Source organism: Zalophus californianus, chromosome 16 (assembly GCF_009762305.2).
Source record: "Zalophus californianus isolate mZalCal1 chromosome 16, mZalCal1.pri.v2, whole genome shotgun sequence".
NCBI lineage: Eukaryota > Metazoa > Chordata > Mammalia > Carnivora > Otariidae > Zalophus > Zalophus californianus.
Window position 1 is genome coordinate 7,123,927 of NC_045610.1, and position 16,206 is coordinate 7,140,132.

Sequence of the window (16,206 nt, forward strand, 5' to 3'; positions counted from 1 at the left end):
CTAAGCATCCTCCAGTGCATGGGACAGTCCCCCAAAGCAAAGAATGACTCAGTCCCAAATGTCAGTCTGGCCAAGGTTACAAAAGCCGGGTCTGTCATAAACAAGGAACTTGGGGAGAAGAAGATAACCCTGCCCTCAGCAGATAATTGTTTCTCATTTTGATTTTGGCCGAAGACAATGACAAGTAGGTATACGGTGATTAATGGGGCCTGTTGGCCTGATTCTCATCGATGAAAGCAGATTTAGACCCAAGAGAAACAGGATCTGAGTCATCCATACTTGAATAATCTGGTCCAAATAATTAAGACCCTGGCTCTCTACCAGGGTAAGTGCAAGGCAAGTCGAAAACAAAATAAAACAAAACCAGCGCTAATTAAAAAAAAAAAAAAAAAAAAAAAAAACCTGAGAGAAAAAAATACAAATTAAAAATCCAGTTAAGTTCACATGCCTTCTGAGCTGGGGACAAAACTCAAACCTTAAATGATTGGGGAAGTGATGGAATGATAAGGAAGGTAAGGAGGAGAAAAAGAAGGAGAAATCCTGAAAATTTTAAAATTGTAAGCACCCTGGGCCGACAGCAGTCCCCCAACGCTGTGATCAGTGAGTGATCCAGACCTTGAGAGGCGTTCCCTTGACCCCCAAAAAAAGAACCGATAAAGCATTCCTTCCAGCCTGGAAAGTTTATTTTAAAATAATAGCACTTCCTCAAGTATATTCCATTGGGTATATTTACAGAGATAATATTTTAGAATTTCTGGAACTTAATGACATTTTTGACATTCCAAAGCTTTCTTGGACTGCCTCCTTGCCATTTATGTACCATTTTTTTCTAATGTTCTGATTTTTTTTTTTTAATTCTTAACTAGTGTTTAGTTTTTACTTGGAGATAAAAGTATCTGCCCTCCGTGCCAAGCGTTTAAACGGAGCGATTCTCTCCCCTTTACCTCAAGCACATCCAGCTGTGGGGTGGGGGTGTGGGGGTCTCAGAACAGAAATGGCAGGACTATTGCTTACCGTGGTTCATCTGCTCTTGGCTAACATTTCAGCAGCTGTTTTAGTGGCAGGAGGGTCAAAACAGGGAAATTGAAAGAATTTGGGTTTGGGGGGGGGGCTATATCATGGAGCCAGAGCAATTTCACCCCCAAGGTCCTTGAGGGTTGTGGACCAAGCCACACGGTTTCTGATCACTTATATGTTAAACTGACTTTGCAGAAACCAAGATGTATACAGCCTAGCATTTAGCTCTGTCTTCTAGGCAAATGGATTTTTTTTAAAAGATTTATTTATTTATTTGATAGAGAGCATGAGAGCATGCATGCTCAGGGTGGGGGAGGAGCAGAGAGAGAGAGAGAATCCCAGGCAGACTCCCCACCGAGCACGGAGCCCGACACAGGGCTCGATCCCACGGCCCGGAGATCATGACCTGAGCCAAAACCAAGAGTCAGACGCTTCACCAACAGCCACCCAGGCGCCCCTAGGCAAATGGATTTCTAAATGTGTTCCCCATTTATAGTTCCCTGTCGTACCTCTGTCTGTTGCCTTTGCTTTGAGGCTGGGGTGCAAGGCAAGGTCATCCTCAGTGGCTCTCCTGCCTCGAAAATGTCCACTTGTTGGGGACTCCTTTGCTCCCGAGGCTGAGGAGGAGGCAAGCTCGAGTCGTCATTTGAGGCGGCCTGAGAGAGAGCAGGGGACTCTGCCTCCTTCCCTGCGAATCAGGTAGCACCTTCACATGGAGCCCCCCATGGGGCACAGCAGCTATGCTCCCCACCCTCCAGCGAAGGGTAACGTTCGCCCTTGTGTCTCCTCAGCTCATCGAAGTGCAAGCGGAGTACCACAGGAAGTCACTGGCCCTCTTGCAGGCCGTGTTGCCTCAGATAAAAGCACAACAGGGTAAGTGCAGACCTTCCTTGGAGCGGGGAGGTAGGTGAGGCCGCTTGCCCGCTGGAATGAGACCCTCGGGCCCCGGACCTCCTCCACCCTCACGCACCTCTCAACAGGCCCACGCTGAGACGAGCCTCTAGAACTTCCCACACTGGTCCCTTGAGCCAGCACACGCACGCACGCACTTTTCCCCGCAGGGGATGAGTTGGGGGGTGTGCGTGGATGTGTGTGGTTGGTGCATATCCAGCATGAAGCCCGGCAGGTCCGGATGCAGCTCACCAGCCGTCTGCCCTGCCCGGGCTCCTCCCTCCTCCCCAAACCACAAGAATGGAGACTCAGCCGGGCCTCCGTGTCTTGGCGAGTCAGGCAGATCTTTGACCGGAGGAGAAGAAATATTCGAGCATGAGGGCCCCTCTCTTGCTTCCCCGCTCAGAGGCCTGGGTGGAGAAGCCTTCCTTCGGGAAGCCTCTGGAGGAGCACCTGATGATCAGCGGCCGGGAGATCGCCTTTCCCATCGAGGCCTGTGTGACAATGCTGCTTGAGTGTGGGATGCAGGAGGAGGTAGGTCCGGGGGCGGCCGAACCCAGCCCCGAGCAGGTACCCTTCTCCAGGCCACAGAGCCTGCGGGATCTCTTCCTCTCCCCGGCCTCCGCCAGCCCAGACGGTCCCCACCCTGCAGCACACACACTGGTCCTTCTGTCTCCCGTGAGCCTTCACTTGGATTGTGGGAGGCTGGTACCACTGACCCCCAAGGAACGTCTAGCCGCCCTCCGGCCATCCTGTCTCCATATTCCCCAGGATGTGTCCAGGCTGCTCCCCCTTCCTCCCCCTTCCCTCCTCCCCCACTTCCTCCTCTGCTTGATGAGTTCCCTCATTTTAAAACTAGACCTTTTAACCTTTTTGATCATAACTCTTCTCTAGAGATCCCGAAAGTAGGATTGATAGTGACGTTAGCAAGCCCTTCTTGAGGGCCACATGTGAAGAAGTCTATGGGAAATGGGTGACTGTTGTTTTATTGCCGTGTAAACGGTCTCCTGGGACGTGGACCTCGCATTTGGTCCCTTCTGTGGGCTATTTTAAAAATCTCTGGTCCATCTTCCTTTGATCTGATCGGCCAGTCGAGATTGACTTATGGTGTGCTGTGCATTTATCGCTGAGCGGAGTGTACGAGGGGGAGATGGTGGCTTATGAACGTGCTGGGGGACATGTGTCTAGCGTCCGTCAAATGCACCCGATTAATTCAGATGAATTCAGAACAGCTGCGAGTCTTTACGTGGGCCCTGGGTCACGTGTGACAAACCGAGGTGAGTCTGCACCAGAGAAGGAAGCCAGTGAGTGTCCGGATGCATGTTGGCCACCGCCTCTGTGCCAGGCGTGTTGACATGTGGCCTGTTCTCAAGGGATGGGGATAAATGTGGGTTTTTGGACCACGTTTTAAGTGCCGGGTGTTCCCGTGCCTGTTATCATGTTACTAGATGAGGAGATCTTTACAGTCCCTGAGCGAGAGCCTTATGGACGGAGGTGAACTGAGCCTCCCCCACCCCCCGCCATCGCTTTTTAAAATTACGGAAAAACTGCAACACATAAAGATGAAATAATGAGCCTCATCACGCAGCTTATGGACAATCCTGCTTCCCCTCTGCCTCCGTTCCTGCCCCCGCCCCATGCCTGCCTTGGATAATTGGAAGCCCATCCCAGACGCTGTGTCATTTCACCTGTAATACTTCAGTATGTTTCTCTAAAAGATAGGGAATAAATAGTAATTACATATAATATGGAACATAAAAACATTATATACAGAAAGGAAACGGATGTGTTAATGTCTTCAAATACTTAATCTGCGTCCACAGGTTCTTTCCGCCTCTCCCTCAGCCACCCCGCTCTCTCTTCTGTTTCTCTCTACTTTGTACCAGCTTTTCTCCTTTTAGTAGCAGAAATGCTCAGGTGGTCCCAAGCCTGGGGGGGGGGAAAAAAAAACCAAAAAAAACCTTTTTTCAACCCAACTACAGCCTCATACTCCTTCCCCAGCTCTTTGGTTTTGTTTTTGCCTTGGCTCCCCGGTTTCCCTTTCACCCCTGCCAGCACCATCGGGATTATCAGCACCATCACCCCATCCCTGCCCTCAGGGAGCATTTGGGGTCCTCCCTCCTCCTCTGGGCTCCACTCCCACGCGTGCCGCCATTTCTTCATTATGCACCCACAGATTTTCCTCAGATGCCCCCAAACTGGACTCACTAGCTTTTGTAAGAATCTCCTCCTCCCCCTCTTGGTTTTGATCTGTTGCTCGGTGAAACAGCCTTCTCAGTAACACGGTCAAAAATCTATAGGCTTCTATTTGACAACCTACTCGCTTCTCTTTGGCATTGTCCATCACCAAGTGCCATTGCGTTTGGTTTCCTCCTCGGTGGTGGCATGGTTTTATGAGAATCCAGCCCAGTGCTTTGGTATCTGCTGTAGCTTGCTCTTGGTCACATCAGCCTTAGTGATACACTAGTCCAAACATATTTATGGAGCTTCCTCGTGTACACGGAGGAAGAGAGCTTTGGACATCTACTTAGAACGGAGTTAGCCATCTTAGCAGGCCAAACACTCCGTATTCCAGACCAGGCACGTCTTCTTCTGAAGAACCTTTGGAGATCCACATGTGGCCACGAAAGGTTGAAAGAGCAAGGACTATTCTGCCAGCCCGTTTCTCAGTCTGTGGGCTGCATCACAGAACGCCAGGAACTGAGAAAGCGAAACCAATCAGTAGCTCTTCGACCATGTCTAACTCAACCTGTGGCTTGGGGGGGTTCCGTTCTAATGGTGACCTGCATTTGTCTCCTCAGCACACCCCTGTCTTCTTCTTCCTTCTTCTTCCTTCTTCCTTCTTCTTCTCTTTTGCTTCAGGGCTCACTTTTGTACAAGGTACGGTGGTTCACTTGGAAGAAGTGACGGGGATTCAGAAGTAACTTTAAGAATGAAACACAGGGGGGCCAACCGAGGTGTCGCTCCCTGAAAAGCTGCCCCTAGTTTGCCCGTCCCCTGAGGACATAGACTTGGCCTCTAAAAGTAGAGTAGAGCCCTGCGTCTCCCAGGACACACATGCACGCACGCACGCACGCATGCACTTACCCTGCAGGGAGCAGAGCAACTATAATATTGGGTGATGGTGATGGGGAAAACGCATCAAGGAGATTTTGGAGGAAGGGAGCCAGGGAGACTTTGTGTTTGTTCCTTTTGCTCGTGTGCCTTTGAGTTTCAGGGCTGCGCACTGACCCCCTGTGCTGTCTTAGGGACTCTTCCGAGTAGCGCCGTCTGCCTCCAAGTTGAAGAAGCTGAAGGCCGCTCTGGACTGCTGTGTGGTGGATGTGCAGGAGTACTCAGCAGACCCCCACGCCATCGCAGGTGGGCGCCCCTGCCCCCTTAGCCGGGGACTCCCTTGTGCTGGAGAGCTGACGGGGAAGGGCGTGTGGTCACGTGACCCTCGAGCCAGTGGCTTCCCAGCATGCGTCATATGTATCCACTCAAGGCTCGGTCTTAAGCCTGATTGCTGGGGCCCCCTGAAGAAAGATCTCCCCAGTATGCCGAGGGCAGATGAGATGATGGTGGGAAATAAGGGGGAACCCAATGTGATTGGCAGTCCAGGCCCCACTGCCCTGCCAGAGCCTCCGATCCAGTCACGTGGGAAGGCACTGTTTGGTCGTGGTGTGTGGGTCAGGGGGCACCCATCCCCCGACCCACATGCCACGGGTGATGCCGGCTGGTGGGACGCGTCTGTGCCAGTGTAAAGTGGCTCAGAACCAATATTGTGTCGATGTCCAGGAGCTTTGAAATCTTACCTCCGAGAGTTGCCGGAACCTCTGATGACCTTTGAACTCTATGACGAGTGGATTCAGGCTTCCAAGTGAGTACACCACGTTTTGGAGTGTGTGGTTGGGTGGCATTTATTTGGAAGTATTTATTGAAATTAGGAAAGCATACAACCTATGATCTTAACTCCGCTTTTTGGTATATATCATGGAGAAGTGCTCATGCTTGTACCCAGAGGAGCATGTACAAGGATGCCGTTGACAGTGTTATTTTGAATAGGAAAAGCCTAGATATGATTAAAGATGTATTGGTGGGGGTGGGGGGCAGGTGCATGAATAAATAAACCATGGCATATCTACACTGTGACATACTCTGTAGCGCTTAAAAACCCTGATCGAGGGGCGCCTGGGTGGCTCAGTCGTTAAGCGTCTGCCTTCGGCTCAGGTCATGGTCCCAGGGTCCTGGGATCGAGCCCCGCATCGGGCTCCCTGCTCAGCGGGAAGCCTGCTTCTCCCTCTCCCACTCCTCCTGCTTGTGTTCCCTCTCTCGCTGTGTCTCTCGCTGTCAAATAAATAAATAAAATCTTTAAAAAAAAAAAACAAACAAAACAAAAAACAAAACCCTGGTCGAGCTATTCCTGCTAACACGAAAAGATAAGACTTAACTTCTCAGTGAAATAAAATAAGTTAATAAGGACACATATGATATTCTGTTTTTTTTTTTTTTAAAACACCACTCAAAACCATACAATTTTAGGAATGCCTCTATAGATGCATAAATCCATAGAAGGTTCTGGAAGGGCTCACAGAAGCGGATCGTCGTGATTCCCCTCCAAGGGAGGGGCCACAGGGTCTTGACTCTTACTTGTAATCTTTACGATTCAATTAATAATGGCTCATTAGTAGCTAATCTACAAACTTGACATCTGGTCTGCAGGTTGCCCTCAGCCAGGTGCCTGAGAAGGGACATGATTTCTAGAGCTCTCTAGTCGTAGGTTTAGTCTCAAAGCACAGCCAGCTTAGGTTGTCAGAGGGAATGCTCGAGTATGTATGTGCTTCTTTGGGCCCTGCAAGAGCCCAGCTGACCTCCAAGGGAAGTGAGGCTCTGTGTGTGTGGTGTTCGAGAACCCACTAGCTGCAGTCATGTTGCGTGGCGCTGGCTTTTCTTCCCCAAGGTAGAGTAGAGACTATGCGTCAGAAAAGCCAGACTAATTACCTGCCGTGCTTACATCCCTTGTGGAGCGTGGGTGTGAGCTCCATGAGGGTATTGATCATGAGCGATACCTCTGCCGAGGGTTTTTTTACAGGCTTGTCACTGTTCTAAGCTCCTTATACGCGTTTAACTCATTTAGTTGTCACAGGAACGAACCCTTCGAAAGTGGGTTGTGCTGTTTTCCCCAGCTTACAGGTGAGGAAGGTAAGTCCCAGAGCAGGTGTGTGAATAAATGGCAGAATGAGGATTTGAGTCCAGGGGATCCAGTCTGGAACCCATGTGCCTAACTACAGCACTTAACGCCTCTCTAGAGCCACTCAGTGGTCCTAGGGATGAAGAGAAATGAGACCGTATCCTCTGATGGAAATGGTCCCTTTTACTTCCAGACTGTATATGTGATCTTGATGATAGAGGAGCTAGAGAAGGGAGGACAGCCAGGGCGTTGGGATCTAGCCGGGTCTTGGCAGCGTCTGCCCTTTCCCCTCAAGACCCTGATTGGAAGCCTGAGATCAACCAGACCCTCTGCTGAGCACTTTGTACAGAGGCCCCTCTATACCGCTCATGCCAACTCCAGGCGGGAAGTCGTCCCGTGAACCCATTTTACAGAGGAGGGAGGTGAGGTTGCACAGAGATGCAGTAGTTGGCCCAAGATCACGGGCAGGATAGAGCTAGGTCTTTAATGGCTTCCCTGCACCAAACCCTCCTTGTCCAGCCTTTGGTCAAATTGCAGCCACTTCGCGAATAGGATCTGTTCACCTTTGTAAATGGCACGTTTGGTTTGCACTTCAGAGTCCTAGGAAGAATGTGTTTTGGAGAATGCTTACCTCTTCCTCAAGGCTGAACTGAGGGAAAAGAGAGGTTTTCTCCCCTCGGTCAGGATCTGGGGGAGGACCTGTCGGTACACAGCAGTGAAGTCCGTGGGTGATGGTCACCGCCCTCAGGGCCCCAGGTGAAGGGGTCAAAGCTGAGCCCTCACCCTGCTGACATTTTCCTTTTAGTTTTTCTGGAGAAAAGATTCTTTGAGCAGAAAGGCCTTCCTAACCATGTGTGCCTTGTAGATTTTCATGAGAAGCATATATAAAATGTAGTCCTATAAGTAATCTCTTTCAATTCTTAGAGGCCTTATTAAAAAATTAAAAAAAAAAAAAAACCCTTGGAGCAGACCTTTCGTAGAGTGGAGAGTCTTTGGTTCATGGAAATGATCCATCTCTGAGTTAGCTCGTGAAGGTCAGATTTCCGTATGTGTATTTTGAGCTCATAGAACGTACCAATTCAAAAGGTATTTATGGAGCACCTGTGATGCGTCAGATGCCACGGAACGTTAAGTACCATCTATTGAACTGGACAGTAGGCTGCCCCACGGTGTGAAAGTGGGTTGAGCTCTTTTGACGGGTGTATTGTATCCTAGTTCCTGTGCCAGGCTCCCTCCTGACAACCCCACGGCCCTGCCTTGCTCTAGAGCAGGTGTCTGGCTTCTTCCCTCCTGCCCCCGCCTGCTCCCCCGGCCTGCATTCACCCGAGACCCGTGACACGTGCTGGGGAGGTCTGCAGGACAAGACAGGGGCCGCAGAGAGGGAAATAGTCATCACTCAGCACTCAACTGATACTAGCTCACTGGGAGGGTCGGTCGCAACCGTTGGCGTCTCATTCTCCAACTGGTTAATATGATTGCCAGTGAGATCTGATTGATCCATGCTCAGCCAGTGGCTTTCCTGTTTATTCCCCAGTATTCAGGAGCAAGACAAGAGGCTTCAGGCTCTGTGGAATGCTTGTGAAAAATTGCCCAAGGCCAATCACAACAACATCCGGTAGGTGGACGGATCCTGGAGACGCGGGGTCAGGGTGATTTAAGCCACGCACACACGGTTTCCCGGCTAAAGGTCATGGTAACTAGCCTGCGTGACATTTTATGGGGTGCCGAGCTTGGTTAATGCGCATGGTCTCCTTTCAACCTCAGACAACCCTGCGAGGTTGTTAATGACCATGTTGCCAAGGAAGGAACAGAACGGAAGGCGCTATATGACTTTGGAAGGCCATTGGCTAATTCAGTTGAGTTCTCTGATGTGCAAGAAGCAAAGATGAATGCAAGCTATTTTTACGATTTTTTACGATTTTTTATTTATCCATTTGAGAGCGAGAGCATGAGTGGCGGAGGGGTGGGGGAAGGCTCAGAGGGAGAGGGAGAAGCAGACTCCCTGCTGAGCAGGGAGCCCGACGCCTGGCTCCATCCCAGGACCCCAGCAGGCAGACACTCAACCGACGAAGCCTCCCGGGCGCCCCAATATTGTGCATTTATTGTAAAGATAAGCGTTCAGGCACAGCTGGGAGAGGTTGAGCAAACCTGGAGCTGCTTGGCGGAGGTGTCCTTGAGCTCGTCTGCAGGGAGAAGGAGCCAGATGAGTATCCTCTGGTGCTCTACCGTTCACCGCCTCTTTTCCGCACGTCTCTCTCTCTCACTTTCCTTGCTTCCCCCCTCCCCCTGCCCCGGGATTTTACTTCCCGCTCCTCTACAGATCTTTTCTGCTTCTCACACTCTCTGCTTCCTCCTCCCTTCGGCTTGCCAGCACCGCTCCTGGCCCTGCCACCCCCCCTCCGTGCTTCCCTAGATGCAGACTCCCAGCTTCAGCTCCTGTTGCCATCTGCCCGAGTATTTCTGCTTTCCTGTTCAAAATTCTAGCAGCCAAAGGTATGGCTCACCCTTAAGAAATTAAACATAGAATTACCATCTGATCTGGCCATGCCACTTCTGGGTATATATAGACCCAGAAGATGTGAAAACAGGGACTTGGTACTGGTACACTCATGTGCATGACAGCATCATCCGTAATAGTCAAGAGGTGAAAACAGCCCAAACGGCCATTGCTGGGTGTATAAACAAATTATACATGCAATGTGATGTTCGGCGGGTGAATCTTGAGGACATGGTGCCAAACAAAAGAAGCCAGACACAGGACAGATACTGTATGATCCCACGTATGTGAGGTACCCGGAGCTGGCACATTCATGGAGACAGGAGGGGGCGGGGCTGCCAGGGGGGAGGGGAGTGTTTAATAGGTATAGAGATTCTGTTCTGGAAGCTAAAAAACGATCTGGAGATGGATGGTGGTGATGGTTCTTCACAGTGCGAATGTACTTAATGCTACCATACACTTAAAGAGTGATGAAAGTAGTAATTTTTATGTAGATTATGGCACAAGGTAAAAAAAAAAAAAAAAAAAAAAAGTCCCAAGAGCGATTTAACGTACGGCTTCCTCATTGGTTCCTTGAGATATAATTCACATACCGTTGTGTCCTCTTAAAGGGTGTGATTTAATGGTTGTTTGTATGTGTGTCGAGTCACACAACTACCACCACTCACTTTAGACCATTTTCATCACCCCGCAAAGGAACCCTGTTCCCATTAGCTGTCACTCTTCATCCCCCCGCCCAAGCCTGGCCCCTTGCAAACACGAATCTACCTTCTCTGTCTCTGCAGATTTGCTTCTGCTGGACATTTCACCTGGGTGGGGTCCTACAACACGTGGGCTTTTATGTCTGGCTTATTTCACTCGGGATGATGTCCTCGAGGTTCATCCGTGTGGTAGCGCATGTCAGTATTTCGTTCCTTTTCATGGGTGAATAGTATCCCGTTGTATTGGATAGACCACGTTTTATTTATCTGTTCCTCCCTCGGTGGACATTTTGGATGGTCTCCACTTTCTGGCTGGCTTGCATAACACTGCTGGGATGCACATTTGTGTACAAGTTTGCATGTGGGCCTATTTCTCTTGGGTAGGTCTCTGGGAGTGAATTGTTGGCTCCGGTGCTAAATCTATGTGTAGCTTTTTTTTCCATTAGCTCTCAAAGCCCCACTGAGGTGAATCCCGGGGCACACCAGCCCTGGCATGTAGAGGTCCCCGTTGATGACACCTGGACACTTTGCTTCTCACCTCTGCACACAGGGAGAGTGGCAGGTGACTGAGGTTTGAAAAGGAGGAGGGACTTCAGGTCACCAGATCCTGAGTCCAGAGGAAAGACGGGGAATTTCTTTGGCCAGGGTTCACGGCAGCAGATGGTGGCATGTAGCCAAGTGAGATCGGAGTCTGTCTGTTTCTCAAGCATTCTCATGGCTGGACATGTGACACATCTTCATTATAATGCAGGATGTAGGAGTCTCATTGTCAGCAAGATGGGCTACACGGGAGAGATTTCTGCCCTCTGCTGGGGGAATGTGGCTTAGGTTGAGCCCGAGTTGAACCTGGCCCTTCTGTCTTCCTTTCAGATACTTGATCAAATTTTTATCCAAGCTATCAGAATATCAAGATGTAAACAAGATGACTCCCAGTAACATGGCAATTGTGTTAGGACCCAACCTCCTGTGGCCACAGGCGGAAGGGTGAGTGCACAAGGAGGAACATGCAGAGGGGTGGCGTGTGGGCGGGACAGCCAGGGCCCCAGATAAGTCATCAGCCTCTTTTATTTGTCAAGTCCTATTTCTTTCTTGGCCTGCTCGTGTTTTAGGCTCAGGAGAGGACCCAGAATTGTGCAGATCTTTCTCACTGATGGTCTCAGGGCTACAGGCCTGCAGTGAGCTCAGGTCTTCTCTGAGCTAATCTGAGTCCGCAGTGGGCCAGGCAAGCTCTTCTAAGCCTCCCTCATGCCCCTCATGTGTGTGAAGAGCACACATCCCAGCATCTGGATGCAGGGGATAGAGGGCTGTCTCAAAAGAGAGAACAGAGTTGGAAAGCAGATGAATCTGGCATTTGTGAGAATCACACCTCACAGTGAAAGGTGCCTGGTACTTGGTGATTTTGTATATATTACTCACTCACACGTCTCTTGTAAGGAGGACATCTATGGAAAGGTGAAGTGTCCTTCCAAAGAGAAAGCCTACTCTCAGACCTAGGTCAGCAGGCTTCCGGTCCAGGGGCCCTTCCCAGGCTGTGGGGCCAGGTGTGCCTTGCCGCTGCCTCGGCTAGTAACCTGGCCCTGCCCCCTCTCTGCTCTGTACTCGCAGGAACATCACGGAAATGATGACCACAGTTTCACTGCAGATTGTTGGGATCATCGAGCCCATCATCCAGCATGCAGACTGGTTCTTCCCTGGGGGTACGTGGTGGCATCGAGATACAGGAGTGGGGGGCCGGGGGAGGAATCAGAGTGTCACTGTGAGTTCACAACTTCTGAAATCAGAGGTGTTTGTCGTTAATCCTCCTACACACATGCGTGAGTCATGGCGGTTTCTTACTATCTAATCCCCGACTGAGCGACATTCTGGCCACAGGTGTCCACTGCCCGCACTAACCAGCCAACAACCATAGCGACCTTAGTGAAATCTCTGGTTTCCAATCCTTTTTAATGTTTTATCTTTGGTTTTCCAGAAAGACAATGTCGTCACCTATAAATAATAATACTGCCTCTTATTTTATTTTCTTGACTTATTCCATTGGCCAGCACTTTTCCAATAGTGTTAAATAACAGCAGTGGGAGTGGGCATTGCCCTTTTTCCTGATTTGACTGCTGTGTTGTTTCACTTGTAACCATGAGGTTTGAGATAGATGATTTTGTCTTTTTCAGAAAGTACCCATCTGTTCCTGTTTCACTAAGTTGGCTTTTAACCATAAATAGAAACTGCTTTATTTAATGTTCATCATATTAGTGTGATAGCTGAGCACTTGTGTTCACCTGCTAATAGGATGAATTATATTAGGATGAATTCGTATCAACAGATGACCTAACATTGAACCACGGGACACAGTTTTCTAGGGGTAAAGTGTAGAGGACAGGCCATGTCAGGAACGGCGTGACCAATAGATCGCGTACACCCATTCTCTCATCCCTGCAGAGATAGAGTTCAACATCACAGGGAATTATGGGAGTCCCGTACACGTGAACCACAACGCCAACTACAGCTCAATGCCCTCCCCAGACATGGACCCTGCTGACCGGCGCCAGCCCGAGCAGGCCCGCCGGCCCCTCAGCGTTGCCACGGATAATATGATGCTGGAGTTTTACAAAAAGGATGGGTATGAACCAGTGTCCCTTTCTCAGCGTTGGAGGGGCGGAGGGGAGAGGGGTGGGGAGTTAACACCAAACCAGATTGCTGGGAAGGTTGCACTCTCTAGCAGCGGTTTAGGCGATGTGCGGCAATTAAGCTGTTTCCTCCTTCTCTGTGTTTCTCCTGTGCTGTTGTGACTGAGTCCCTTGGCTTGCTTCCCTTGCTCTAGGGACAGAGGTAAGTGCAGTATTGATTACTTCTCACCAGAAGGAAAAAAAAAAAAAGTTGGCCAACAAGGGCAATGAAAAGAAATACGTGAACACTTTATTTTCACTCAAAATGTATAAACATAGGTCAGTTCTCAAATCCCAAATGGTTTTTCACTGACAATGGCTCTGCTCCTTCCCATTCTTCAGCAACACTCCTGCGTAAGCATCTCCTGGAATGCGTGGTTGAACGTTTCCAGGTTCAGTCTCTTTGAAACAGAGAGCAAACCTACACTTGAAGCAACCTGAATGTAAAGTCCTTGTAAGTGTTTAAGACGCCTTCCCATCGTTGATGATTGATACCTACACCTCCTATGATGCAGTCCCCACGAGACTCATAAATGCGTTCAACTTCATTTGCATGGCAACGGCCCTCTCGACACTCCTATTCAGATCAGGTCACATAACATGGAACTGTGTACTGTGGTTCCCAAAACCAATAAAGTGGGCATAAACAGGTTTGGTAACAAGCACAGCTGATCCATGGGGAGCGTCAGCCACGAGGACCAGAGTATGTGCATTGAGAGCACCCCGCAAGTTCAAGGCATCAGCGGAATGTGTCTTACAGAAGGAAACGGGGATTGCATTGTTTGCTCCAGCAACCCAGTCGAGTAAACTTTGGTTAAGAATTAAAAATTGCGGCTGTAGCACAAAATTCAGCGGCTGCTCTTTCAAAATGGACCAGGAGCATAAAGCACTGAATAGGAATATATTATCAGAGATTCGGACAACAACCTTCCACCTCCCTGACAGATCTCGAGGCAGCCAGAAAGATATGCTTCCTCCCAAGGAAGGGCCTCAGAGGAAAGGTTGAAAACCAAGAACAGTAGGGGTGCATCTTAGTGTTCACCCCTCTTGGTTTCTGAGTGGGAGCTGGCCCTGGAGACCTGGACCTGTGTCCTGGGATGACAGATCCCTGCCTGTCTCCTTACCCTGCGGAGACCCTTGCTGTGTGAGGCAGCTGGGGAGTTGTTTGCTTTGTGCTGTTGGTTACTGATTCTCCAGTGAATGGGGAAAGAAAAACTAGAAATTCCTAGAAGTTGGAGAGAGTAAGGGGAAATATCTTAAATCTTTTTTTTTTTTTTTTTAAGATTTATTTATTAGAGAGAGTGGGGGTGGGAGCAGAGGGAGAGAGAATCCCGAAGCAGACTTCCCGCTGAGCACAGAGTCCAGGGACTCGGGGCTTGATCCCAGGACCCTGAGATCATGACCTGAGCTGAAATCAAGAGTCAGATGCTTAACCGACTGAGCCACCTAGGTGCCCCTTGAATGATGATATGTTTAAGCAACTGCCTCCTCTCTGATGACATTCGGTCATTCAAGAACTTGGTAAATGATTTGCCCGTTCCACACGCTGTTCTGATTTAAAGCCAGAACTGCCACCATCAACTTTTAAGGGTATAGGGAGGGGATGCACTGCGTAAATTACTCTTGCACGCTAAATGGATGTGGTTTGTGTATTTTAAAATTTGTATTAAACATGAAATTAAGTGGAGGGCTTACTGGTTTAGGGTCACCCTTGCTCCGTTGTCTAAGGTACTGGCCCAGGTGCTTTAAGGTACAGTGAGCTTGCAGATGATCAGTTTCTAACCAGCTTTCCCAGAAACAGAAACCTAAAGTTGTAAGTGTTTTGGGGAGAGAAGAAAGTCATTTGCATCAGTTGAAGGCCCCTGTGCTATTTTAGCAATACCAGGGGGATTCTCCACATTTATCCCATTTCTGAGCTCCGAAAATCTACGGACACATTTTAAAGTCTTCAAACTACCCTCTTGAAACACTGACAAATTAAAGCTCACTTTACAAAAGCATTTTGGTCAAGTTAAAAAAAAAAAAACAACAACAAACAGTTGTATATAATTTTCCTGGCTGATGGCTGTTATGACCTAGACATCATACAAAGTGGTTCACTCCCATCCCAGCTCCAGGCTTTGGTCCTGCTGCCTTTGATTCAGGATGACTTGGGAAAGTGAGTTTCTTTAGCAAGACCTGGAGGCAGATTTTGGAGCTCACATCCACCTTTCTCATTATTGGGGTTGGCAGAATAATGGTCCCCCCCAAAAGCTAGCAGCAGGTCCTGAACCCTGGAACCTGTAAATATTACCTTATTTGGGAAAAGGGTCTTTGCAGATATGATTAAAATAAGGACTGTGAGGGACCACTCTGGATTACCAGGGTGGCCCCTAAATGCAATCCCGTGTATCATAAAATGCAGAAGGAGATTTGACATAGGCACGCAGAGAAGGAAAAATGGGAAGATGGAGTGGAGAGAGATTTAAGGATGTGGCCGCATGCCAAGGAATGGAAGCCACCAGAGGCCGGAAGAGGCAAGAAACGGCTTCTCTCATGGAGCCTCTGGAGGGAGCACAGCCCTCCTGCCATCTTGATTTCAGCCCATTGCCACTGATTTTGGCCTTCTGGCCTCCAAAATGGCAAGGGACTAGATTTCCGTCATTTACTGACTTTGTGGTACTTGTTACAGTAGCCACGGGGACCTAATACATCCCTCCACATGCAGGAGCTTTGTGGTAGAAATGGCAGCAGGTGCTTGGTCCTCCCTCCATTGAGGGTCGAAATCTAAGTGCACTCCCTCTGACTATGAGCTGGCCTCAGCGACTGACTTATCTACCAGAATGTGGTGGAAGTGATGTGCTAGGACTTCGGAAGCTGGGTCAGAAAGAGCCTTGTCGATTATGCCTGGGTCTCTTGAATACTCACTCTTAGAACCCTGCTACCTTGCCGTGTGGGAGCCTGGGCGGCCCCTCGGAGAGCAGTTAAAGCTCCCGGCCTTCACCCCCCAGCTGGGCGCCGAGCTGACAGCCAGCACCCACTTACCAGCTTTGGGAGGGGATGGTCTCGGAGTCTTCCTGGCCGGGCCGGACCTTCTCGGCTAATGCCGTATACGGGACATGACTGTGCCTGCCAAACTCTGCCAAGAGTGTGGATTTGTGACCCAGATAAAAAATAAGCTGCTTCGTTTTGAGGATGGCTCATTACGCAACAAAAGATAGAATAAGCTTTTAAAAAAAAAAGAAGGCTGCTCTCCGGTGGCCCTGACCCCATTCTTCGAGGCTGCCCTAA

General features: G+C 49.4%; 1 protein-coding gene across 4 annotated transcripts in view; it reads left to right on the forward strand.

Annotated features, from left to right (window-relative positions):
* The window catches only part of ARHGAP44 (Rho GTPase activating protein 44), a 191,461-nt gene that overhangs the window by 155,883 nt on the left and 19,372 nt on the right, over window positions 1-16,206 (forward strand). For all 4 annotated transcript variants that reach the window (XM_027625669.2, XM_027625672.2, XM_027625670.2 and 1 more), the window contains exons 9-16: window positions 1,809-1,890; window positions 2,315-2,442; window positions 5,157-5,268; window positions 5,686-5,767; window positions 8,613-8,693; window positions 11,147-11,260; window positions 11,882-11,973; window positions 12,710-12,890. In XM_027625669.2, the coding sequence (XP_027481470.1) occupies window positions 1,809-1,890; window positions 2,315-2,442; window positions 5,157-5,268; window positions 5,686-5,767; window positions 8,613-8,693; window positions 11,147-11,260; window positions 11,882-11,973; window positions 12,710-12,890 (872 nt within the window). The remainder of the gene's footprint in view (window positions 1-1,808; window positions 1,891-2,314; window positions 2,443-5,156; window positions 5,269-5,685; window positions 5,768-8,612; window positions 8,694-11,146; window positions 11,261-11,881; window positions 11,974-12,709; window positions 12,891-16,206) is intronic.